This window comes from Aedes albopictus, chromosome 3, assembly GCF_035046485.1.
Source record: "Aedes albopictus strain Foshan chromosome 3, AalbF5, whole genome shotgun sequence".
In the NCBI taxonomy this organism is placed as follows: Eukaryota; Metazoa; Arthropoda; class Insecta; order Diptera; family Culicidae; genus Aedes; species Aedes albopictus.
Window position 1 is genome coordinate 20,767,611 of NC_085138.1, and position 27,782 is coordinate 20,795,392.

At 38.5% G+C, this 27,782-nt stretch overlaps 1 protein-coding gene across 1 annotated transcript in view; it reads left to right on the forward strand.

Annotated features, from left to right (window-relative positions):
* Nucleotides 1-3,926: 3,926 nt before the first annotated feature.
* The window catches only part of LOC109418312 (uncharacterized), a 55,150-nt gene continuing 31,294 nt past the window's right edge, over nucleotides 3,927-27,782 (forward strand). Inside the window, exons 1-3 of the mRNA XM_029864139.2 lie at nucleotides 3,927-4,571; nucleotides 20,192-20,590; nucleotides 21,269-21,780. Coding sequence (XP_029719999.1) covers nucleotides 4,448-4,571; nucleotides 20,192-20,590; nucleotides 21,269-21,780 — 1,035 coding nt within the window. The 5' untranslated portion in view covers nucleotides 3,927-4,447. The remainder of the gene's footprint in view (nucleotides 4,572-20,191; nucleotides 20,591-21,268; nucleotides 21,781-27,782) is intronic.

The following is a 27,782-nucleotide window of genomic DNA, read 5'->3' on the forward strand; positions in this document are numbered from 1 at the left end:
CCCCTGCAACTAACTAAATAATTCCTCTAAGATATTTCCTGCGCCTAATAATAGACAGATCTTTCAAGGCCTATTATCCAATTGGTTTAAACATCTATTCAGCCCAATGATTATTCGACCTAATGCCCATTCAGCCTAATGTCCTTTGGCCTAATGACCCAGCATCATAATTCTGGATCTGAACCTACTTCTTAGCCGCCACACTTTCACCCTTATTGATTGAAAGCATTATATCATCAAAATGTTGCTATTTGTAAACCGGGAGACAATGTAACCCTCAAGCCAAGTGACATTCCTTAGCAATAACTTTGCCAGCTTTCTCTGTTTTGATATATCTCAAGCTAGCTTATACTTGTATAATACATAATGATTCTCTGTTTTTTTATCATTCAAACATATGTTGTTATTTTTAATAGGAAGCTTTTCCTTATTTTGATCAAAGGCTACTCTTTCAAAATGTTATGCAATATTTCTTTTGTATAAAAACTGCTGAATTTATATTACCAGTGAATTTCCCTTCTTTCATAAATAGGCTGTTCTTTCAAAGTTTACTGTTCCAAAAATTGAAATATTGATATAAAACATTTCATTTTTCACTTGCTGATTAATTTTGAATCTTATCATGATTTTGTTTCTCGGTCAATTAAATTTTTCTCTCTCATCAACGTTGTTCCGCGAAACGGTTTTCGGCGAAACGGTGCATTCCGCGATACGGTACATTCCACCAAATGTCATTCCGCGAAATGTTACACCGCGAAAAGGAATTCCGCGAAATGGTTTTCGGCGAAATGTTATACAATCCATAAAATATGCCTCCATAAAAACACAGTTTTGAACAATTTAAGAATAATATAAAGGCCTTCTGTTGTGTATAAACTTGCAACAGATGTTTACCTGCCATTCTGTACAGAAAACGGATCTAGTTTTGCGTTTTCCTTAAAGTTACAGTTTAATTAAGAAAACAGGATCAAGTCTTCCCAGTCTCCCCTGAAGATGTTGAACTACATAAATGTAATGAATGATTAAATTACTTTTACTGGTCCAGTAGTCCTACCCTATTACACTCCTACCTCCCACTTGAAAGTTCTCACCGAGTTTTTGTTTTTTTTTTTTAAGATCTCACTTTTATTTTTCTCTTTCTCTCTGAGTGATCAAAAATACCGTGAACCGAGTAAAATTGAGCTTGCGATGATATGAATCTTTATACATAATACATGTTTCCGGGTAAGAAGTTCCGAATGTTTTATGAAAACAGTATTATAAGAAATTATTTATTGATTTACGGCAGCTTACGGCGGTAGATACACAGAACAATACAGCATGTTATCATCAGAAAAGGAAAACCCATTCTCCAACCATGCCGCTTTCGCAATCACCTGCGCTCAACTGAGAGAGTTGATGGGTGGTGGGTGTTCAATAGAAATCGCCCGGTCTCCCATGGTGACCCTCTCTCAGTCGGAGTGTTTGTGTGTTGATGAGTTGTTGATAACACTGCTCCTGCTTTCGCACTGTACAGTCGAGACTCTTATAAGATCACTGGTCGGGGGGCGCAATAGGAATCCGCTTAATAGGAGACTAAGAGCTTATGGGATTTCGGCATTTTGGGGGTGTGGCCTATTATCTCGGGTGTGTTAAGAGTTAACGCAATACTTTCTTCGGCAAAGTTTTAGGGCTTGATAAGATCTACCATTTAGAACTTTGGTTCATATGATTAGTTGGCAATTTGGCCGCTAGAGGGACCATCAACAGTTTGATGCTAAATTGCACTACGGGAGCCATATCAGGTTGTCAAGCAAACGTTACGATATGCGACAGCTCAAGACCCTGATAATTTGGAAGGATAATGTCTTCGGGAAAGTTGTTGGGTACGCCAATAACTTACTGACGATGAGTTGCGAAGTTCGAAATTCCTCCACTGGGCGGCGCTAGTGAGCAAGTAAAATTTCAAAACCTCATATCTCAGAATCCCGATAACTCAGGAAGATGGTGTCTTCGGCAAAGTTGATCAGTATGACATGAACTTACATAAAAATAAACACTTGTTTCGCAATTCTGCCACTAGGCGGCGCTAATGAACATGCAAATTTTAGAAATCTCATAGCTCAGAATCCTGATAACTTAGAAAGTTGGTGTCTTCGGCAAAGTTGATCAGAATGACATAAACTTACATAAAAATAAACACTTGTTTCAAAATTCTGCCACTAGGAGGCGCTAGTGAACTTGCAAATTTTAGAAATCTCATAGCTCAGAATTCTGATAACTTAGGATGTTGGTGTTTTCGGCAAAGTTGATCAGTATGACATAAACTTACATAAAAATAAACATTTGTTTCGCAATTCTGCCACTAGGCGGCGTTTACCGGGTTTTTTCGTCTTTTTTCGACTTTTTTGGCGGTTTTTCGGCTTTGCATGTTCACTAACGCCGCCTAGTGGCAGAATTGCAAAACAAGTGTTATTTTTATGTAAGTTTATGTCATTCTGATCAACTTTGCCGAAGACACCAACTTTCTAAGTTATCAGAATTCTGAGCTATGAGATTTCTAAAATTTGTATGTTCACTAGCGCCGCCTAGTGGCAGAATTGCGAAACAATTGTTTATTCTTATGTAAGTTTATGTCATTCTGATCAACTTTGCCAAAGACACCATCTTTCTAAGTTATCGGGGGGAGCGACACTAGTTTTGCTGAGCCGAAAAACCGCCAAAAAAATTTAAAAAAGACGAAAAAATCCGGTAAACTCCGCCTAGTGGCAGAATTGCGAAACAAATGTTTATTTTTATGTAAGTTTATGTCATACTGACCAACTTTGCCGAAAACACCAACTTCCTAAATTATCAGGATTCTGAGCTATGAGATTTCTAAAATTTGAAAGTTCACTAGCGCCTCCTAGTGGCAGAATTTTGAACCAAGTGTTTATTTTTATGTAAGTTCTTGTCATTCTGATCAACTTTTCCGAAGACGTCAACTTTCTAAGTTATCGGGGGGAGCGACACTAGTTTTGCCAAGCCGAAAAATAGCCAAAAATATCGAAAAAAGACGAAAAAACCCGGTAAACGCCGCCTAGTGGCAGAATTGCGAAACAAGTGTTTATTTTTATGTAAGTTTATGTTATACTGATCAACTTTGCCGAAGACACCAACTTTCTAAGTTATCAGGATTCTGAGCTATGAGATTTCTAAAATTTGCATGTTTACTAGCGCCGCCTAGTGGCAGAATTGCGAAACAAGTGTTTATTTTTATGTAAGTTCATGTCACACTCATCAACTTTGCCGAAGACACCATCTTCCTAAGTTATCGGGATTCTGAGATATGAGATTTTGAAATTTTACTTGCTCACTAGCGCCGCCCAGTGGAGGAATTTCGAACTTCGCAACTCATCGTCAGTAAGTTACTGGCGTACCCAACAACTTTCCCGGAGACACTATCCTTCCAAATTATCAGGGTCTTGAGCTGTCGCATATCGTAACGTTTGCTTGACAACCTGATATGTCTCCCGTAGTGCAATTTAGCATCAAATTGTTGATGGTCCCTCTAGCGGCCAAACTGCCAACTAATCATATGAACCAAAGTTCTAAATGGTAGATCTTATCAAGCCCTAAAACTTTGCCGAAGAAAGTATTGCGTTAACTCTTAACACACCCGAGATAATAGACCACACCCCCAAAATGCCGAAATCCCATAAGCTCTTAGTCTCCTATAACGCTCACCCCTGTCTAGTAGGAGTTCGTTTAATAGGAGTCCGTTTAATAGGAATTCGTTTAGTAAGAGACTCGACTGTATACCGAACCGTGTAGTGCCCCGCACAGATGGTGATAAAACCAAAAAGGCTGCGAGCGCATTGTCGTCTTGTCACATGACAACGACACCCGCCTGTGAGCGCTCGCGCTCTCTTTCTCTCAACCTCATCCCACAAAACACCCAGGAAATCACAGTCGCCACGCCGAACGCCAGGCCAGCCAGACGACAAGGACTTTTCCACGTTCTGTGGAATTGTCCCTCGGGCAGAGTGGTTGCAAAATCCGCACGGTAAAGGACATCGTAGCAGGCGAGCGAATAAGTCGTCGCGACGTCGGGAAAATTTTCATCGCTTTCGGTGTCGCGTTTTCCATGGCTTGCTGGGATCGAGGAAAAACTAGTTTTGGACGAAGTGATATCTGAAAGCCAGTGTTAATATTTGTGTAGTGGCAATGAAAAATACTACGTCTTCCAGTAGCCGAAGCAAAACCAGCGATATTAGATTTTACGCTCGAATGGCGATATTTTACAAGTGCGAGTAATTGTGATTGAAGTTTTTTGGTTGGTTGATTAGCTGTGATTAGTTTTTATTGACGGTGATTTTGAGTGCTAGACCGGAAAACAGTACAATTTATTCGCGAAAAATCAACTGAATTGGAAGAAAATTTAACTTTATAAGGCGAAACATTGAATATTTATTAAGCGGAAACCAAGATGGCAATATCCTGCAAGCAACGAAAGAGCACACTCATCACCATTCCGAGGAATAATACATTCACCTCCTTCACCAGCCTGTTACTCATCGTGCTCGTCCTTGGACTGCTGCTGGATCGGCACCGTAAGTGTATTCATGGCTTTTTGTGCTAAGCATTTCGGCAAACAATTGCAAAGGAAAGGAAGGGATTATAAAGGGGTCTTTTATGAAAATTCAAAGGATTCACAGACTACACCTACGTAATACCCGTATATAATGCTTTAATAGAGTCTCCTCGCATTATGAAGCGTTGTCCCTGCAGAGTAGAGTGGGAGTACGAGGGGCAGATAAACATTGTCGTCCTCACCCACGTACGAGCGCTTTATCAAAGCGAAACTGGAAAGGATTGGCTTCCTCATTGTAACCTACATTGTGTCTCCACGGGAGAGGATAAAATTAGTTGATGTGTCTGGATTCAATTCATTCCTGATGCCACGAGTACTATATGTATTGCATCTATTCATATTTATATGTATACGTTCTTACAATCATTACCAGATGAAACGATTGTAGTTGATTGTAGTAAAACGTGAATCCCTGGATATTGCTTGCCGAAACAGTCAGATTTTAATGTCTATTATTGAAGAGAAGTAGCTTCCCACTTTTTGTAGCTTTAATCACAATATTACGGATTTTTAGAAAATTTTCCACTCTGCGGTAGCCGCCGAGTTCTACCGCAGCTGTCAAAGTCCTACCGCAGCTATGAAAATCATCATATCATTGAAAAGTTTGGCCAAATCAAAGCATGCTTGCAAAGTGAAATGTTCTGAAAAGCAACAACAAACAATGATCATCGGCGTCGTATCCAAGGCTCGATCCAAGGTATCCTTGGACTGATTGATGATACCTTGGTGAAAATCATCAGTCTGACAGCTGCGGTAGCTTTTCAATCTACCGTAAAACGGAAAGTTTTCTCTAAATTAGCAATACTAGCACAGACAAACAGACGTAACACTCTTCAAAACGACTTGGCTTATGCATTTTACGACCAATTCAAATTTCATCTGATTTGCGCGATCCTTCCACCAGAGGTGCTAGTGTTCGATCGCTTTGACGTTTGCCAGTGTACACGTTGCTGAATGATGCAAACGAAAATTACAAGCGCTTTGATTAGTAGTGTGCGTGTTAGACAAACGTCAAATCAAAATCCATCATGGCCGACAGTTTCCCGCGCGGTTCTACCAACAGGTGGCAGTGTGCTCATAAAAATGACACCGGGCAAAAGTTTTTGATGAATTTCTTCTAAGACTTACGTCTATTTGTCTGTGATACTAACATCGGACGGCTTTGCGAACTTCGACAAAGTTTTTCGGTGCATTCTAGGTCAGGAGTTCTCAAAGATTTCTACGGTAATTCCACCGGGAACTTTTCCGCGAATCCTGCAGGAACAACTTACAGGATTCTTTCGAGAGCTTCATCAGGGGTTCCTCCGAAAAAAATTTCTACGCTTTTGCCAGGAATTTCTTCAGGAACACCTCCGTGGATTTTTTCGGGAACTTTTGTCTAGATTCCTCTACTTGGGATTCCTATTGGAACTCATTCTGGGAAATTCTTCTGGAATTCTTTCAGAAATTGCTTCCAGGATTACTTCAGGAATTCTTTCCAGGATTCACCTAAGAACTCTTTTCTGTATTACTTCAAGCTTCGTTTGATATTCCTGCAGATCCGTCTGAAATTCAAAGTTCAATCTGGAATTCTTTGAGATGTTTCTAAAGGAAATCCTTCAGTAGTTTATTAGGGAGTATTTTGAGAAGTTCCTCCTGAAGTTTTTGTTTATAGATTTCCTCATGAAGTTCCTAGAGGATGTCTTTGAGAAAATACCCCAACAAACACTTTTGCTGTACAAGAGTGGAACAAATCACTCCAAACTTTAGCTAAAGAAGCTGTTATTCTGCTAGTTGCTTGGTACTCTAGCACGTTCCTTCTAGATTTCATCAGAAGCTATTGGGAGAATCTCTGATGGAATTCCTGGAGGATTCCTGAAACTCCATGAGATGTCCCTTGAAGTCCCAGATGAAATTTCAGAAAAAAAATCCTAGAAGGAGTTCCTGAGATGGACCTGTTAGGAATCTCAGAAGAAACTCCTGGAAGAGCCCCAAAGGTAACTTACCTCAAAAAGAATCTTAGGTCTAGCTCCCTGAGGAATCACTTAAGGAAATCCTAGAGGTATCAAAGAAAAAAAAACAATGTGGAAAAACCACGGAAGAAATTCCTGGAATAATCTCAGGAAAAATTGTTTCGGTAATCTTGGAAGCAGTGAAGAGAATTGTCAGACAAAAGCAGCACAAAACAAGAAACAAAGAAGGCGTGACGATTACTCTTAAGAGTAAATTTATCCCTACTGGTAACAGATAATGACATGATCTCGAAAATTTTTGTTGCAGACAAAACGGAAGCTGAATTTGTTGCGTACTTTTCAACTCGTGAATAATCAATTATTACACACCCAAAGTCGAAATTGTTTGATGATAGATCTTCAGCAGAGTTGCAGTGTTTACCTACTCGAAATTACCGTTCGAAAATCGCAATGCAAGGCCGAAAAATCTCTAAACTCGTGGTGTACAATGTTTATCCTATTATTTTCAAGTTGGGACAATCTTATTGTCGCGCTTATCTTTTATTAGAGTTCTGCGGCGGTCGAACGCTCGCAAGGCATACCGCTATATGACAGTCGCGAGGCAAAACAAAAGAAAACGTGTTCCCGCCAAAAACAAAAGCACGTGCACTGAAAAACAAGAGAACCCTAATTTGAGTATTTTTAAACTCACTTTTGAGTTCTTTTTTGCATCCTGTTTCATTCGCTCTCTTTATTGTTGTCAGAGAGTGAACAGCAAAACAACTTAACTTTGAGAGGTCGATGCAGGAAGCCAAAATTGAGTAAGTGGCACAGTACCGAAAGTTGAGTAATTTTAACTGACGGTTGAGTAAAAAGAACCTTGACTTTAGGTACTTTGGCCGTATATGCCTAAATGCAAACTACCTACCTAAACATCGACTCCAGCAACATAATTGGCATAATTGGCTTCCCGCACGCAACCTCGAAGTTGGGTGGAATGAACTCACTTTTGGGTACTTTCGTTTTTCCGTGTGGGTTTCGCGAAATGACAGATGTTTTTGAATGTATTCTCAATTTAGTTGAAAATCGGAGTTTTCGACTAGCGAAGTTGGATTTTTTTTCCAAATCCATGCGTCGGACCAAACTTCGGAAGTGGTGCGCTGTATAGTAAACCTGGTCCGCTATATAGTCGAAAATTCCGGGTTTCAACTGCACGGAGACTATTTGTGACGAACGGCAAGAGTGGCTCAATGGAATGAGTGTTCTTGCTGTCAAACCCTATATAATGGAATTATATACTTTTAAATCTGGTGACTCTGTTATGATTAGTGACTGTCACGCTTATATCAGAAGCCAGAGGCAGATAATCGCCATATTCTGATTTTTTCTTGAGAGGCATAATATGTCGCATTGGGTGGATTGTCGCAACAAATACAGATCATTATTGTTGCGCGATAGTTGAATCACAGACAAACAGACGTAATACTCTGATAATTCACATCGTACACCAATTTAACGGTCTTTTTCAAAATTTGATAGTTGGCCAACTGCCCAACCGTGGCGCTCGCATCGTTTTTGTTCGAGTTTGACGTTTGCTCACTACCGCCACCTAGTTGGTGGTCGGCCAAACATAGGCCTTTAAGCATTGGGCGAATATGTTTCCGTGACTATGATTTGAATCGAAAAATGTTCGAAGTGTTACGTCTGTTTGTCTGTGGTTGAATTTTGATTCACTGCTTGGAAGGAATAATCATCACAATAATCATAGAGGAATCTTGGAGTTAATTACTAGCAAAATTTCGGAAGGAACGTATAAAAAAATCTAGGAGCTCCTGAAATACTTTCGCCAGTGCCTCCTACAACCGCAAGAGTTTCAGAAAGTATTCCTCAAGCAAACCAGGAAAGAATCTCTGGACGGATCCCGGCAATACTTCCTGGAAGAATCCTGGTAAGAGCTGTTGGAAGGAATCCCAGAAGAAACCTCTTTAGGAATCTCAGAAGAAATTCCAGGCAGAAACCCAGAGGGAACTTCCGAAGGAATCCTAAATAAACCCCCGGAAGAATCTCATCAAGAACTTCCTGGGAGTTCTACTAGATAATCAGCAAATTTTCCCTCGCATGCGCACCCCACATTTTGAATCAAATCAGATCACCCATGATAAGCTGGCGAAATTCTTCTAGTCCGAAAGCTGACGAAACTGTTCTAAGTCCGAATCGTAAACAACAAGGCAACGAAACGTCAAAGACGTTCATGTTTATCATAGCAACCCAGTGGCGTAGCAAGGGGGGTGCGATTGGTGCGGTCCGCCCTGGGCCCCCGAATTTAAGGGGCCTCCAAATCAAGTAAGGTTGGATTAAGTTCTTTAAATAGCCAAAATTTCCTATAGTATAACTTCAACACTTCGCAGAACTGCTGATAGGTATGTGAGGGCCCCTTCGTGGTTATCATGGGGCACATGGATGTCTCCAAAATTACAAAAAAAAAATGTGTTAGAAATTGAAATTGGATTTTACGAAATTAATTACCGATTGGGAGGTAAAATTTATTAGCAAAAAAACGTCCCTGATATCCTGATAACAGGACCAAATATAGTTGTTGACTCAGCTTAAGGTAGCAGCTAAAATTCAGGGGCCGCATTTATGAAAATTATAATCTAAACACATGCCAAATCAAAACCGTAATAACAGTATTTTATCGTTTTTTTGCTTTCGTATATAAAAAAGTGTAACCAACGTATTCCAACAATTTCCAAGTATTCCTTGAGGGTTTCTACTAGAATTCCTTCGGGCAAGGTAAATACTTCCATACCTTGCCTTCGGGAATATGTATTACGATTTATCTAGCAGTTACTTCAAAGACTTTTACAAAGCTTCCTCTAAGATTTACTTTAGAACTTTTTCAATGGATTGCTTTGGAAATTCTTCTAAGCATTGATTTTGGAATACTTGAATTGATTCCTTCAGGAACACCACCAAGAGTTTCTTCAGGATTTTTTTCCAAAACGTATCAAGGAATCTTTCAAAAATTCCTTCAAGAATTATTTTACCTTACAAATTATTTCAAGCATTCCTTCAGGAATACCTCTCCGGATCCTTTCATAAAGTCCTTCAAGGACCATGTCATGAAGTCCTTCAACGAATCCTTCAGATGAACCTTAAGGGATTTCTCCAAGAATCCTTTTAGAGACTTCTCAAAGAAATAATGTGGCAGGAGTTCATCATGGAAAATATCTTTGATGCATTTCTGAGATTATGCTTGATCACGTATGGCTCTTCAATGGATCCTTGTAAGATTTTTGGAGGAATGTCGGAGGATTTCCTAAAAGAATCCTTGTAGAAATGCTTGCAGGAATTTTTGGAGGAAATTTTGAAGGAATCCTCGAAGAATTTTTAAGATGAATTCTAAGATGTATTCGGAAAGAATCATTAGGTTGATTTTGAAAATATCTTTGATAACATTCTTGACTGTAGTAATAGTACTATGAAGTAGTAGTAGAGGTACTAGATGTTTTATGAGGAATAACGTAAAGGATTCCTGAAGAAATTTTGAAAGCGAAGGGAGTTCTGGAAGAATCAATTATGAAATGCCTAGATTATTTTTCAAAGATATCAATGGCATGAATCCCAAAAAAAGCCTCTCAAGTTCGTTGATGCAAATCAAAAAACAATTTTCGAAAGAATTGCCACAGATTTCAGTAGAAAAATTTCTGCTGGAAGCCTTGGGGAAATTTCTTTAAGACCCCCTAAGGGAATTTGTGCAGGAATCCTTTGGAGATGAATGTACCCTTGTAGGATTATCTGAAGGAAAACTTTGAGAAATCCCTATTTATTGGATTAATTTCTGAAGAAATCTTTGAATTTCTTGAACAATGCTTCGTAAGAAAAACTTGAAAGGGCTTGACTTTAAGAAAACCGCTTGAAGGAATTTCTAAAATAAAATCTTGGAGGAATTTGTTAAGCAATCTTTGAAGTAATTCCTTGATAAACCGTAAAAAAATCTCTTAGAGTTCCTCGTTTGGAACAAATGCTTGATGGAATCGTTAAAAAAAATCCTAAAAGCTTCGTGAAGGAAATCTGGACGAAAATGGTGTTATCGCTAAATAAATCTTTAATGGTATCAATAGAAGAATTCATTGAAAAAAATCCAATAAAATTTCTTGGAGGAATTTCTGTGAGAATTCTTGAAAGAATTCTTACAATTTTTATAAGAATTTTCCTTCCGAAATTTCTTTTGGATCTTTTTCAGTAATTGCTTTGAAAATCCGTGCAGCAATTCGTTATTTAAAAATTTATTTGGAAATTCCTTCGGCAGTTATTCTGAAAATTTCCTTCGGAAATTGGTTTGGGAATTCCTTAAGTAATTTTTTCTGAATTCATTCTTTATTATTTTTAAATAAATTGTTTGGCAATTCTTTTGAAAAAATGTCTCAGCTATTGTGTTCGCAATTCCTTTGGTAAAATATTCAAGATTTTTTTCAGGAGCTCGGTTATAAGTTTCATAGAAAATTCCTACGACAACTGTTTTGAGAAATTGTTAGGCAATTCCTTTTGAAATTTCTTTAATCAGTTAACGGAAATGCTTCAGAAATGGCTTTGCGAACTTTTTCAGATTTTTTTTTCTACGGAAATTTCTTTGAAAATTCCATTCACAACTTCTCGTGGGTTTTTTTTTTGAAAATTCGTTTGAAAAGTCCTCTGGTAATTACTTTGGGAATAACTTCAACACTCTTCTTGAATTTTCTTCCAGGAAATTCCCACGGAATTCGGTTGGGTAATTCATTTGGCATTTACTTTGAAAATGCATTCGGCGAATTTCCTGTGAGCTAACCCGTGATTTTTTTTTTGGCAAAACGTTTGGAAATCCTTTCAGCATTTATTTTAATTCCTATACGGTTATTTTTGGGATTTTCTTGCACATTTTTTTTTTGAAAACTATTTGGGCAATTTCTTCGAAATTTGGTTCGGCAACTCATTCGGAAATTTCTGGTCAATAATATCTCAAATTGATGTAGGTTTTTATTTTAGAAAATATCTACCGTCGTGCGGGGTTACTTTTGAAATGCGGGGCTACTTTGGACACTTTAGAATATGGATTTTATTAATTCAAAATATGGTTCAAATCTGTTTGATGTCTTTGGGACTATTATGAAGCAATAGTTTTCCCTTCATTTGGTTGAAAATATTTTTCAAACAGATCGTTTATTGCTTGTCAGGCCGCGAAAAAACATCGAATAAACCAATAAAATATACATAACGTATCAGAACATTTGGTCTGTAAGCATTGTTTCTACAGTTCATTAATTTCAAAGGGTTGATCAATTAATTCAAAATGTATCAACGTAGCATATACAATCGAATATTTGTATCGTTATACATTATAAACGACCGTTTCACCTAAATTAAGGATGGATGGTCCCCTTTTCAGGCTATCTATTTAGCAAAATCACGTTACTCATAATACCAAAGGTAGCATAGAACCATCTTAAAACGCATATTTTTTATTGAAATCATGTCTGATATAGTATACTACAGTGTACAAAGTAGTTTTCTAAATAACCCTGGAATTTGAAATACAGATTTGTTATAGATAAAAAAAGTCCAAAGTAGCCCCCATCCGGTTCTATATGAGATGTGTCCGATTGGTGTACACTCCCGTTCAAAAGTTTGGGGTCACCCCCTCAAAAACATGTCATTTTTTTAGGCCCATATCTCCGCCAATATGCGTCCGATTTCAAAACCCTAGGTTTCATTCAAAAGATAATAAGTCAAAGAAACTTTGAACATGATTTAAAAGAAACTTTTTCAAAAAATTTTGTATGTAAACTTAACCCAAAGTTGCCAAATTTTCTAAAAAATGAATATCAACTTACGGCAGTGTCGCTGGAAATCGGGTCGACCAAATTTTAAGATGAGAGCGGTAATATGACCCATTTTCTATTAGCTTTCAACTGCTTTTTACAGAACTTAGCTAAAAAATCTAGAAAAAAAGTTATTAAGTAAATTAATCCTTGATGTCATCGACCAAAAGTTTGGGGTCACCCCTCAAAATGCTGTATCGGCCAAAAGTTTGGGGTCACTATCGTAAACATGGAAAAGTGATTTGTTGATATCTTTGTCATCTTTCATTCAATTTTAATTCTTCTTGCCTTATTTGAAACAAAATGAATGATACTTACTGCATAGACATTGAACCACACATATTTGTTGAAATTTACATACTAAAACTTAACGTAAAGTTGCCTCATTTTTTGAAGCGTGGTAAAATGTGCTAACTTTACATAACATTTTTATATACAAAAATCGTTGAATACGTTAAGTTGAAGACATCAAACGTAAATTTAGTTAATTATCTTTGAAATGAGCCAAAAATAATTAAAATTGAACTATAGATGACGAAGATATCACCAAATCACTTTTCCATGTTTTACGAAAGTGACCCCAAACTTTTGGCCGATACATCATATTGAGGGGTGACCCCAAACTTTTGGTCGATGACATCAAGGATTAATTTACTTAATAACTTTTTTTCTAGATTTTTCAGCTAAGTTCTGTAACAAGCAGTTGAAAGCTAATAGAAAATGGGTCATATTACCGCTCTCATCTTAAAATTTGGTCGACCCAATTTCCAGCGACACTGCCTTAAGTTTATATTCATTTTTTAGAAAATTTGGCAACTTTGAGTTAAGTTTACATACAAATTTTTTTGAAAAAGTTTCTTTTAAATCATGTTCAAAGTTTCTTTGACTTATTATCTTTTGAATGAAACCTAGGGTTTTGAAATCGGACGCAAATTGGCGGAGATATGGGCCTAAAAAAATGACATGTTTTTGAGGGGGTGACCCCAAACTTTTGAACGGGAGTGTATGTACAACTTTTTTGTTTATTGATGGATTTAGTTCAAATTTTGCATACATCCTACATACATACTCACGATTATTGTGTGTAAAAATTGTGAAAATCCATTCAGTAATAATGTCATAAAGTTGAAAAACCTTGAAAAAGTGAATAAAGAAGCCCCGCACGACGGTATGCACACTCAACCCTGAATTGCCTGTTCAGCACTTTTTTGACGAAAATAGAATAGCAGAACTGTTTCGGTAGCTTCGGTATTCGATTTTAATGAGGCTCAGTACACCAACTGTCAAAACCTGGTGCAAAAGATAAACAATGCAGTATAGCTGTATACAGCTGTTCTATTTTCGAAATACTTTGGGCAACAGATTCAGAAATTTATCAGGCAACCCCCGCGGGATTCCCCTCAGCAATTTCTTTGGAAGTTTCACCGGCAGTCCCTTTGCTAATATACCTGACAATTATTTTTGTAATTCTTTCAATAGTTCCTTTCAAAATTCATTCGGCAAGTAATCTGAAAATTCTACAGTCAATTCGTTTGTAAATTGAAGCGGTAATTTTAGAAAATGTCTCCAGTAATTCTCAGAAAATTTAAGGTTCTATGAGAGATACACTCTTGCGATTTAAACAAAAACAAGAATTTACAATGGGGCTGCTGAAGATTTCTTTTTTTATATAACTTTATTATCGAGAGCCAAAAGCCGAAGAAAATCTCAAAAGAATTATCTAAGAAAAATGTTTGAAAAAATACCAGTAGAATTTCTGTGAGAATTGAAAGATTTCTCACATTTTTTTTAATTTGAATCTGTTGAATCCTTGGAGAAAGGGCAAGAGAATTCATTGGATAAACTATTAAAGAAACCTTTGCAAAAAGTCATGAAGGAAGTTTGAGAAATTTGAAGAAATATTTAAGAAATCCTTTTAGAAGATCTCCTAGAGGAATTCTAGCGAAAATTCCTAAAGAAATCCTTGGGGAAACTCCTAGAGTAGATGGATATTAAAGAACCCGTTGGAAGAAATCCAGAAGGATTTTTGGAAGGACTTTCTACCAAAGTTCCTTTAAGAATTTTCTTAGAGGAACTTCTGTAGGGATCCTCGAAGGATTTTTTAAAATTATTATCCAATGGCTTCTTTGGAAATTTCTTGGAGAATATCTAGGATGAATCTCTTAATGGTCAATTTGAATGTGCACATCGTCGTACCCGTGTATAGTTGTAGCGGTTCAGTGTGATTTCGGAGAAGAGGCCAGTTAGTGGAAGATGCTGCAGCACAAACGCACTGGACACTTCGAAGGATGTTTATTGGTGAGCTCTTTCCATTTTATCATAATAATTAATGCTAAAGGATGTATACAATTCTGCTCTGGTTTTTGTGTATTTATCTAACTAATATTGAAAAGTTCGTCACGTCATGTGTCGGCGCTAGTTTTCAATGCACATTCAGTTGATAATAAATATTTTTCGTTTATTTTTTGCATTTACACACAAATTTGAATGGTTCGTCATCTTCGGTGTCGGCATTTGTAATATTTTAGTCAAAATGAATAAATGTTTTGACTCAAGTAAAGGTTGCATGAATCAAATCACTTACCAAAGTGAATCCAAATCATGTGACTCTCCCCTCCCCACTAACAAAAACTCCTTCCCGTGACAGTCGTGGAGAAGATGAGGTGATCTCGGTCTCTAGTAGCAACGTACGTCACACTAACATTCCTTTCCTTCCTCGATGACCGTAAGGACGTGGCCGGCGCCGTTATTGACTAATAAAGTCTGGAATTCTCGAACTGTGCACATTGAGAGCGGTAGCTACTCCCAAGCTCCGTTTGTTGGTTCCTTGCGCAATTTGGATTGTTCTGGTCAATCACGGAGTAGCAACTACGAATTGTACGGTCATCTATGCTCATGCTCAATATCTAGGATGAATCTCTTAATAAAACTTTAGAGAAACTCCTTGAAGAATCCTTGCACATGTTGCACTAATTATTGGAGGAATCCTTGGAGGAATTTCTTAAGGAATACTTGGAAGAAATTCTTAAGAAATCTTCAAAGGAACGCCAAGATGAGTAATGAATGGTTGAGGAAATGTCAAGATGAATTCTTGGATGTATCTATGGAGAATGCTTGACTGCCGTGGAAAAATCATTTGAGGGATATTTGGAGGATCTCCTGAAAGAAACCATGGAGGACTGTTTGAAGAAATTCTGGAAGGACTTTTCTTCCTCTGACGGAATTCCGATGTAATTACTTAGAAAAATATCTGGTTCCAAAAAAATCATTGGAAAACTTTTATAGTGTTTTTTTTATAGAATTTCTTAAGAATTCTTTGATCTTACAGATGAATCCTCAGAGTAATTAATGAATCCCTGATGGACTTCCTGAACAAATGTTTCGAGAAATACTTGATAAAACCTTTGCATGAATCTTTCAAAGTACTCTAAAGTACTTTTGAAAACATGCTCGTAGACAACACTGTAAGAATACCTGATGGAGTGTTTAGCGATATACTGAATGACACACTTGCGTTAATCACTTGAAAGATTCTTGAAGACAAATTATTATTCAGAAAGGTTTATTTTTTTTAAGAAAATGGTAAAGCAATCTTTGAAGGACTTCCCAAGAGATTACTTGATGAAATTTCTTAATAAATTCGACATTATTCTTACAAAATAATCTAATGCCCATTGATGGAACTCCGAGATGTATCCTTGCAGAAATCCCCGAAGAAATTCATAAAAGAATATAGAAAATAATGTTTAACCTTCCGTCAGTCAGTTGGCCAGTTGGTGATACGCAAAATGTAGACTAACCCGAGCAGGAATGAATAAATGGCACATAACTGCAGCATATCAAAGTCAGGTATCATACCAAGACGAGGTATTGGTCGGTTACTCAGGATAGAAAATAACTTATTTTGGTATTATCTAGGTATTGATAAAATACCTCGATGAGTTATTAGCTTGGTGTTGAGGACTGCTTGAGGTATTATTCCATTATGAAAAAATCATTATTTGTATGGAAAAATCGCCGATTATTATTTAGGTATTGCCATACCTGAGGTCATTATTCACGTGTTATGCACAGAATATACACCAGTTATTATTTTAGGTATTTTACCTCTTATGCAGGGCTTCTTAATAACTCAATCAGGTTGTAGGTATTCGGTTTTCCATACCTGAGTTTGGTATTCTTCAGCTATTTTCTCCTGCTCGGGTAGTAACGCTGTTGGCATCAAAAAAACACTGCTGGTAACTTTATTTGCTGTTTTGTTTTGGTTCTGCGTTCCGTTTCACCCCGTTCCTTGGGCAGAATGACATTTGAACCACTTTTAGTTTGAACGATGTGCAGATTAGAGGGGGTCAAATTAAAAAGTGGTTAGATTAGATGTGGTAAAACCAACGGGGGTAGACGGTACTATATAACCCATAGTTTCCCAATCTTCGTTTAGAGACCTCCCTCCCCCCAACTGCTTGCAGACACGCTTCGATTGTTCTACGAAAAGCGGGGTGACACCAGACTGGGGGGTCGCGTGAGTCAAGGTTGGAAAACGATGATATAATCGATCATGTAAACGTATAGTCAAGGTATAGCCGAGGATGTGTCGAAAAAGTTTGTCCAAGACCGCAAAGCGATCCAATTCACGTGGAAAAGTTATACCCTTGGCTGCTAAAAATTGAAATTTCATTATTGATGTTATTCCTTTACATGTTAAATGTTAAGCACTATCAGGCGGTCAGTATGTTACCGTCTGCCCCCGTTGGTTTGAACGAGAACTTATGCAAACCAACGGGGTTCATTTTTTTAATTTGAACTTCTAGTAACCCTGTGGGCATCGAAAAACACACTGATGATAACCCTTTTTGCTGTTGTGTTTTGATTTTGCGTTCCGTTTCACCCCGTTCCATGAGCAGAATGATGTTTGAACCATTTTCAGTTTGAACGATGTGCAGATTAGCGGAGGTCAAACTAAAAAATGTTCAGATTAGATGCGATCAAACCAACGAGAGTAGACGGTGACACTTTTGTCACAAGATTTGGATCGCTTTGCGGTCTTCGGCAAACTCCGAGGCTATACTTTGATATAATCGGTTACATACTATCAGAATAATTTTAATATGTTATAAGGGAAATTCAAAAAAGTATGTTTTCCCATATAAAATCCCAAACAAATTTCGATCGCGATGTGCAAAGTGCAGGCATAACTGATCGTGCTTCCCCCTCATCGTGGACAAGCGTGGCTTCGCTCCCTCCCCGAATGTCCCCGGTGATTTCTGAAAAAGGGGTAATTTGCCAATCGTTGAACGGATAGTACTGAAAAAAATTTGTTATTTATTTTTCCGTGCATAAGTTTTCAGTAGGCTTGCTGGGTTTCATCGCCGAGGTCATATGTGAAACGTCCGGCCCCAAAAGGGTTAAGCTAGCTCATCCTAATGTTGACCGATTCTCGCTAATTGTTGAACGGTTCACTTCGGTAGTCGAAATTTTACAAATTTTCATGATTTTCATTTTCATTTTTTATCGTGTTTTCCTTGGGGCTTCTAACGAGAGTTTCAAGGACGTGTTAGAAGAGTTTCAATGTTCTTCAGGGTCTTTCAGAGAGTTCCGGAAGGATTTCCAAGGGATGCAGGGGAATTCTAGGGGACTTTTAAGGAAACTTCAGTGGATTTTCAGATAGGTTTCAAGGCGCTTCAGGGTTTTAGGTGATATTAGAGATATATTTATTCTGCAACATATGGGAAATCGCGACATTTCTGACCGACTGGATGCAAGGCGTCTTAGTAAAGGTACCCAAAAAGGGTGACCTGACTGTATGCGATAATTGGCGGAGCATCATGTTACTGTATCGTTGCAAAGTGATCCTAAACCGTATACAGGAGAAGATTGACGCAACTCTCCGACGGCAGCAAGCAGGATTCCGTGCCGAACGATCCTGTGTGGACCATATTGTCACACTCCGTATCATTCTGGAGCAAATCAATGAATTCCAAGAGTCTCTCTACCTGGTGTTCATTGATTACGAAAAAGCTTTTGACCGTCTCAATCACGGAAACATGTGGAAAGCCCTCATCGGCCTCATTCAAGCACAGTACAGGGCATTTTCGTACAGAGTACTGCACAACGGCGTTTTGTATGATCCCATCTGGGTCGTTGCTGGAGTGAGCCAAGCCTGTATACTATCACCGCTACTGTTCCTCATCGTAATCGACGAGATCCTGGTAGGTGCGATTCACCGTGAACCAAATCGTGGATTGCTGTGGCAACCCTTTATCATGAAGCACCTAATGATGACTTCGAATTGGCTGATGATGTTGCTCTTTTAGCTCAACGGCGCTCTGATATGCAGAGCAAGCTCGATGATCTTGACAATCGCTCCTCAGCGGCAGGTCCTACCATCAACGTCAACAAGACCAAATCGTTGGATGTAAACACGGTCAACCCTTCCAGCTTTACGGTAGCTGGGCAATCAGTGGAGAATGTTGAAAGCTTCCAATATCTTGGTAGCCAAATGGCGGCCGATGGCGGCACCAAGATCGACATAGGTGCACGGATCGAGAAAGCGAGGGCTGCTTTTGCGAGTTTAAGAAATGTATGGTAAACAACCAGATCAGTCGACGCACCAAAATCCGAATTTTTAACTTGAACGTGAAATCTGTGCTGCTATACGCCAGTGAAGTCGTAGCTTTGGCAAATAAAGTTCTAAATTGGGGGATTAAGGTCTGACTTTTCGACATGATTGACGTAATCCTATAATGGCCGAGAGAGAGCTCGCCTGGTCACGTCCTTTCGACTGCTGTGAAATGAACACAACATAAAAAGAAAGAACAATATAATCGTCGTCAAACATCAAAGGTTGATATTAGGCACAGTTCAATAAAATCAAACGTTTATGAGGGAAACGTCCACATTCTCGTTCTCTCGCCATAAACTGCAATAGTTGATGAGCAAAAAAGTTTGATCAATCAATGGAAATGCGACGCAAATGGATGACGACTGACTAGACTTCAAAGTTTCGCAATGTCGTTATGCCGTAATAAAAAGGACGAAATAAGACAACGAAAAATTTAAATGTGGTTACACTCGACGACCCGAATCGAATGAACCCTTGGTAGGCGACCTGCTCCTTGGGAGCAGAAGGAGGAAGCGAAAGCTTCCTACTAAATTCAAGTGGCTGTTCGGTTCGCGTTGACGGACGAGGAGTTGTTCGGAATGCAAAAACAAAGATCAAGCTGGGTTGGAGAAGGTGCTAGAGTTCTTGCGACTATCCAACCGATAGAGAAAAGCGCAAAAAAAGGACATAAAGTTTTACGCTCAAGTGGCCCATCGAGCGACCAAAATGGGGCCAAGTCTTCCACTACTGACACTGACTGAGCACTGTTTGATGTAGCGTGGTCACGAAATTTTTGCTGGTGCTTGTGGAGTTGAAAAGGGATTGTTAACACTTGAGCCGAATTGTGTGAAGAAATTTTGTTCTTTCATGTACACCTTTTTGAAGTTCTTTCTGCCGATAAGAACTTGGTCTGAAATTATCTTCAACGTTGTGTCCTTACAAAACCAACAACTGTAAATTTGGAATGAGATAATAACTTTACATTATTCAAATCACATGAACAGAATGACATTAAGTCTTTTGAACTAAGGCCGTTTGGCATAAAGTCCTTTGGCTTAATGGACATTTGACATAACCAAAACTTTGACTCTCTTTTTATGTTAAATGTCCATTATGGAAAATGACCCTATGCCAAATGACGCAAAGCCGAAAGAAAGTTCTATTACAGATCTATTTTTACCACTCTTTCCAGCGAAAGCCACCGCAGCGCGTCTAAAGTACCCGAACTACGAGGCCCGGTACATCAACGACTTCATCAACTACACCCGCCCGGCGGCGGACATCATGGAGCCCATCTTCTACGACTACGACGCGGAACCCTCGCGGAAAGCGTACAACCGTGAGTACGAAGAAGGTGTCGCCGAGCTGGGCTACCGAGTGCCACCACTTCCGTTGGCTATGGATCCACCGGAAGATGGTACTAGCAGTACTAGCAGCAGCAGTAGTAGTAGTAGTGCTGCATCGCAGGAAACGGAAGTTACCCGTCCGCCGGACATCTATCCCGATCCGGATCATATCTACGCAACGTTCCTGAACAAGAGCACTATGAAGCGGAATCGCTTCCCCGGGGAGGAGAATGTCATCAAAGTTTGTAAGTATCCCTTGAGTTAACCCTCTAATACCCAAATTTTTGATTTTGATCTAAATATCATTTTTGGTCATCTTAAATCGATTTAAACATGTTTTGGAAGATGATTCTTTTTAATTATCGATTTCATGAATTTCAGTTTTTGATTTTTCTAATTTTTGTTTTTGAACATCCCTACACTTTTATATTTTTCCTGGAAGCCAATTTGGGGAACGGATTTTTTGAGATGAAAACATTTTGAGATTTTATGATTATTGTTGAAATATTATTGTTTTAAATTTTTTTCACAGAAAATTTCATTTTCCGTGTAATTTCATGGAAAATAATTTTAAAGTGTATTCGATTCCCTTAAACTATTAAACAAGGATAGAATGATTTGGGAAAAATTTAAAATATGTTAATTGCAGCGATTCAATACAAAATAAACAATGACTTCTAAGTGGTGACTAAAACATCAATTTTTCAATGATTTTTAAAAAATATAAATACGCTTTAAAAAACACCAAAAACCATTTTTAGATATACAGAACAGTCCTAAATATCAGCCAAAAATATAAAAAATTTGATTTTCCACGAAACAAAAATTACAAAAATGCTCAAACTATACCCCGTCTAAAGGCGGGATTGGGTATTAGAGGGTTAATTCCGAGGAGTTATTACAATCCAGACTCCGTTCCGCAGATTCGGGCAAATCCCTCCGAAAGAGTCCCCAGGCACGAATCGACGACGACGGGTCGTTTGACAGTCTGAACAACGACATGAAGGGGCACGACTTCATCGACAACATCATGTACATCTACTACGGCACGAACGGAACGCTCCGGAAGGACCTGGGCGGAAACGTAATTGTGATAGGGGCCGTGTTCGCTCTGGCGCCCCAGATACTGACGGCAATAATACTGTTCCTGCGGAATCGCCGGCCCCGGCATTTCAACACGTTCTACCCGATCTGTTTGAACCTGCTGTTGAGCCTGGCGGCGTCCAACTTTGCTTTTGTACTCGGGGTGCAGGCCACGCGCAATCCGGTGAAATGCGAACTGATTGCCATTGTGCTGCACTATCTGCACCTGTGCACGAGCATCTGGTGCTTCATCTACATCTACGTGATCTACGACCTGATCGTGAACGAGTGTGGACCCAAGCTGAAGTACAACTACCTGATGGGGTATGGCGTCCCGGCGGTCTACGTTTTGGTAAGATTTTTTCCTTATACTGACATAGTTCAACGTTAGTTTTAGTTCCCCGAATTTGTGGATATTATATCTTCGAATGAACGTCTTCTCTTGGTCTTGTAGTTCTCTGGCTTTGGCTCGCAGTATCGTTACTATATAAATTACCAAATAGCCTTTTATGCGATGTATCTCATCGGGATCCTGACGTGATATTACTGTAAAATTTATCCAGCGTCGTGCGTCGTATGAAAAAGCAATGAATTGCTCTTTGCTTTGCTTAAAACGTATTGTGATTGTAATGTTCATCTGGCTAACATGCCTCTTCATGTGAACCAACATGCCTACCCAGACAACCAGAAATACGCTGTACATCGTATAAAGAACTATTTTAACTCACTATCGCATATATATATATACGGCTGAATGATAATTTTCATCGCATATGATGTTATTTTTTGAACTTATTGCGATGTATCTAGTAAAATCATATAAAAGTGCAAATTACCTTTTATAATGTAGAACTACATCGTAGTAGACGATATTCTGATGTTTTATTGCGACAAACTTTACTTATTCGCATAGGAGTTCGAGCAGACTCGCAAAGTGTAAATTGAATTCGCATAATTGCGCAGTGCGATGATTATACGACTTCGCTTGGCACTTTTCTTATTATGTCAGTGAAACTCGCATTGGTGTACAAACGAAATCGCATAAAAGTAAAAATAAACTCGTTAAAATGTGCATACAAACTCGCATAAGCTAGAATCGTTAACGTTGGTATATTGCGATGTGATATGTGAACAACAATGAAAAAGGTGCTGTTGGAGTGCCAAAAAGTTACAAGAAAGTTAACAGTCATATTTATGGTTACAAAATAAGTTATATAGTCATCATTTTTGTTTTAATGATCTGATAATTCATAATGGGTGGTGCTAGCAAGAGAGAGGTAGTGATAACTATGCGGGAAATCACATTTCGTCATGTTGAGCTCTAGATAGCGCATGGAAACCAAGTGCATTCCAACACTGAGGTGAGTTAGAAGGTCATGAGATTTAATCAGTGTGATTCATAAGTAGTGTTCGGTGTTCAGTGTGAAGTGTGGCTTGAAAATCCAAAGGTTCTTAGTTCGATACTGAGGTGGCAAGAATTTTTTTTTTCGAATTTATTAAGTCGCATAAGATGATATATTACGTCGCAATAGTTCACACCGTGCATCGCATAAGATATCGCCTGAAGTCATATAGCGTTATTATTTTTCCGTCAATGCACGTATAGCGCCTCCACTTTTGTACGCATAAGGCACTTTTACTGCATCTTATGCGATGTAACTTTACCGCATAAAAGTAGTATAACATGAATATAAACTTCATTATACGTGTAAACTGGTTGTCTGGGTACTACCAGAACGGGATTGCTTTCGCATCTTGATAACTCGAGTACGAAATAATGAATACACTGAAACCTCAATTTAGGTAAAATTCGTAACGTTACCTAAATGGAATTTGATTATGTTCCGAGCAATTGGAGTAGGTACTCAAGATAAAGTTGGTTTACGAAAAAAAAGCAGAATTAAGGGTTCAGGGTCGTTTACGGAGTGTTAAAGGGTTAAAAGTTTAAGAGTATCCGAGAACTCCCTGGAGTTTAGGCCATCTGATCTACAATCTATTGGAGCATTATGAATGAAATTTATGCTTACTCAGCCTCATGTTACTCTTTGTTATCGAGTGGTGAGTTCGTTGTCAGTTCGAGGATCTCCAAGAACTTTCTTGCGTATAGGACATCGGATCTACCAATGATTCTCCAAGAACTCCCTTGAGTATGGGTCATCGAATCTACGAGGGCTACTACTTGTATCTAAGAGCATTAAGAATGAGATTATATTCACACAGCCCCAGGCATCTATGTTCTATCAAGTGGTGGGTCCTATGATTATATACGAGTATCCGAAAACTCCCTGAAGTTAAAGCCATCTAATCTACAAGTGTTAGCAAAGATCTGTTGGAGCATTATGAATGAAATTTATGCTTACACAGCTTCATATAGCTATGTGCCGCGCACTTGATCAGTTTGAGGATCTTCAAGAACTTCCTTAAGTATAGGTCATCGGACCAACCAACGTATTTGGTTATCTCTAAGAGCTTTACGCAATAGAGGAAAAGTTAAATTGGCTTCTATATTCCCCTGAAACCACTCTGAAGACCATTGAGATGCCTTGAAACGCCTCTAGAACCCCCATGAAATCTTCATGAAATTTACCTGAGAGCCTCTAAAACCCTCTGAAACGACTCTCAAACCTCCTGAAACCCCAAGCAGCACCTGCAATATTATCCAAAATGTGGCTTTCTATGCTTTGGTCTAAATGAGTTGCACTGAAAGCACACGCAAATTCCATCTTGTCAATTAAGTTGCATTAAAACTCCAAATTTCGTAAAGTTTCGGCTATGTTACATAGAAATCACCAGATACCTCGTGTTTGATATCGATCCGTGAAGGCGGAGCTTACATATTCTCCAAAAAAAGATAACGCAGTCAGCGTGCATTAAATGTGCTATGTTACAGTCATGCAACATCTAACTCTAACTTTGTTTGTTCAGATTTTGTTCCAAATGTGTTGCGAAAAACTTGCACGTCTTTTCATTTTGACAGTTCTATCGTCTATGATACGGACAGTGAATTAATTGCACAAAGGTTGCTGTCACTGGCTTTGAAACAAGTCATGTTGCTTGGGACGCCCTGATATACATTGAAACGCTTTGAAACGCCTCCAAAATCTCTATGAAACCTGCGAGAAATCCACCTGCGAGTCTCTGAAGCCCCCTAAACCCTCCTAAAACCTCCTGGGACGCCCTGAAACGCATTGGAAATCCTTGAAACGTCTTGAAACGCTTTGAAACGATTCTAAAGCCCCTACAAAACCTCCATGAAATTCACCTGAAAGCCTCTGAAGCCCCCTAAAACTCCTGTGAAATATTCTGAAATGCTTTGAAAGGCCTCCAAAACCCCTTTAAAACTTGTGTGAAAGTCACCTGAGAGCCTCTGAAGCCCCCTAAAATCCCTGTGAAACCTCTTAAAACGCATTGAAACGCTTTGAAACGCCTCTGAAACCCCTTTAAAACCTCCGTGAAATTCACCTGAGAGCCTTTGAAGCCCCCCTAAAAGCCTTTTGAACGCGGGACGCTCTGAAACGCATAAAAACGCCTAGAAACGACACTATGAAACACCATTTGAAGCCGGATTTTTCCAAGCGTTATTATGGAGTTTTTTCTACGTTTCTCTGTAGTTTTGGTGGTCAAACGGAATGTTTTTTCCTGGATATCTTAGGTCGTCCAAACTATTCTTGAGTTTAGATCCTAAAGTCTACGGGTATAACAGTAACTTATTTCATTATACAAAGCTACGATTTGTAATCTGTCATGTCCAGTAAATGTTTTGATAGGTTATAATATCAGATCAGTCGGGATATCTTAGGGCATCCAAACTGTTCTTGAAGTCTACGGGTGCAACGGTAACTTTTTTCATTATACAAAGCTACGATTTGTAATCTATCATGTCCAGTAAGTCTTCTGAAAGTTCAATAGACAGTATCAGACCAGTCGGAATATCGTAGGTCATCCAAACTGTTCTTTAATTAAGATCTTAAAGTCTACGGATGTAACGGTAGCTTCTTTAGTTATACAAAGCTACGATTTGCAATCTATTATGCCCAGAAGCCTTCTGAAAGGTTGATAGATAATATCAGATCAGTCGGGATATCCTAGGTCACCCAAACTGTTCCTTAGCTTAGATCCTAAAGTCTACGGTTGTAACGGTTACTTCTTTCATTAGACAAAGCAACGATTTGTAATCTATCATGTCCAGTAAATATTAAGTTAATAGATAATATCAGATCAGTCGAGATATCCTAGGTAATCCAAACTGTTCTTGATTTTAGATCTTGAAGTCTACGGGGGCAACGGTGACTTTTTTCATTATACAAAGCTACGATTTGTAATCTATCATGCCCATTAAGTCTTCTGAAAGGTTAATAGACAATATCTGATCAGTCGGGATATCCTAAGTCATCCAAACTCTTCTTGAGTTTAGATCCTAAAGTCTACAGTTGTAACGGTAATTTCTTCCATTATACAAAGCTATGATTTGTAATCTATCATGCCCAGTAAGTCTTCTGAAAGGTTAATGAACAATTTCAGATCAGTCGGGATATCCTGGGTCTTTCAAACTGTTCTTGAGTTTAGATCTTGAAGTCTGCGGGTTATTATACAAAGCTATGATTTGTAATCTATCATGTCCAATTAGTCTTCTAAAACTTCAATAGACAGTATCAGATCAGTCGGGATATCATAGGTCATCCAAACTGTTCTAGTGTTAAGATCTTAAAGTCTACGGATGTAACGGTAGCTTCTTTAGTTATACAAAGCTGCGATTTGCAATCTATTATGCCCAGAAGTCTTCTGAAAGGTTGATAGACAATATCAGATCAGTCGGGATATTCTAGGTCACCCAAACTGTTCTTTAGTTTAGATCCTAAACTCTACGGGTGTAACGGTAACTTCTTTCATTATACAAAGCAACGATTTGTAATCTATCATGTCCAGTAAATCTTCTGATAAGTTAATAGATAACATCACATCAGTCGGGATACCTTAGGGCATCCAAACTGTTCTTGAGTTTGGATCTTGAAGTCTACGGGTGCAACAGTAACTTTTTTTTCATTAAACAAAGCTAAGATTTGTAATCTATCATGTCCAGTAAGTCTTCTGAAAGGTTAATAGACAGTATCAGATCAGTCGGGATATCTTAGGCCATCCAAACTGTTCTTGAGTTTAGATCTTTAAGTCTACGGGTGTAACCGTAACTTCTTTCATTAAAGGCTGCAATCTATCACGTCCAGTAAGTCTTCTGATAGTTACAGTAGTTGTTTTTATGTATCAACAAAGCTTCATAACAGTAAGAAAGCCCATAATATCCCAAAAATGTATAACAACACTACTTAACGTAGTGGCAAAAGCTATTATCACAAGTGTAGACCTGCAGCTATGGTCTTCGGAGTAGTGTTGTTGATCTAGAATATCTCAAAACTATCTTGATGAAATGACTCATGATATGCCAGGGGGATTACATATTACAGTTTAAAGTTCATTGCTACTATCGAGAGCTAAACTTCAGGATAGTTTGGACGACCTGCAAAATCCCAAAGGTTCATAATAATACATAGTAGACTTCAGGCTGGTTCAGTCACTGCAATTGATTATGAAACGTTACTTAGTATGTCAGATATAGCTGATGTTACGAGAGTAGACCTGAAGTTCTGAAGTTTGTCAGACCTGGAACATTCCCATAGTGTCTCTAAATGACAGTTGAAATTTCAAGAGCTTCGCCGAGCCCAGCAGTTTATGCAATACGATTATTTGTGACGAAAACACATAAAGTTTTTCTTGTAGATTTGAAGGACTGCATTATAGAATAGTTTGGGCGACCCTGAATGTCCCAAAGGTTTATAATAAGCTAGCAGACTTCAGGTTGCTCCGGTAACTGCGGTTGATTATACAACGTTACTCAGTATAACAGATATGGCTACTGTTACGAATGTAGACTTGAAGTTCTGAACTCCTAGTTAGTTTGGCTGACCTGGAAGATTCCTATAGTGTCTAGAAAGGACATTGTAGATGCCAAGAGCTTCACGGATTCCAGTAGATTATGCAATGCAATTATTCGTGGCGAAAATACATAAAATTATACTTGTATATTTGAAGGACTTCACTATAGGACAGTTTGGAACACCTAGAACATCCCAGAATATAAAACACCTTTTGATATTCTTAACAGAAGTTAAATGAATACATATAAACGTACCCTACATCCGATTTCAGCTTTTAGAACAACTGGTATGTCAATTTTATTTCCTTTTTCCAAATTTCATGGTGTTCAGGATGTTCTAGGTTATCAATGAAGTCCCTAGTACAAATATTCTCATTTTTTCCCCTAATAGAGGACTCAATTTGCAACAACTTCACTGAAGACAG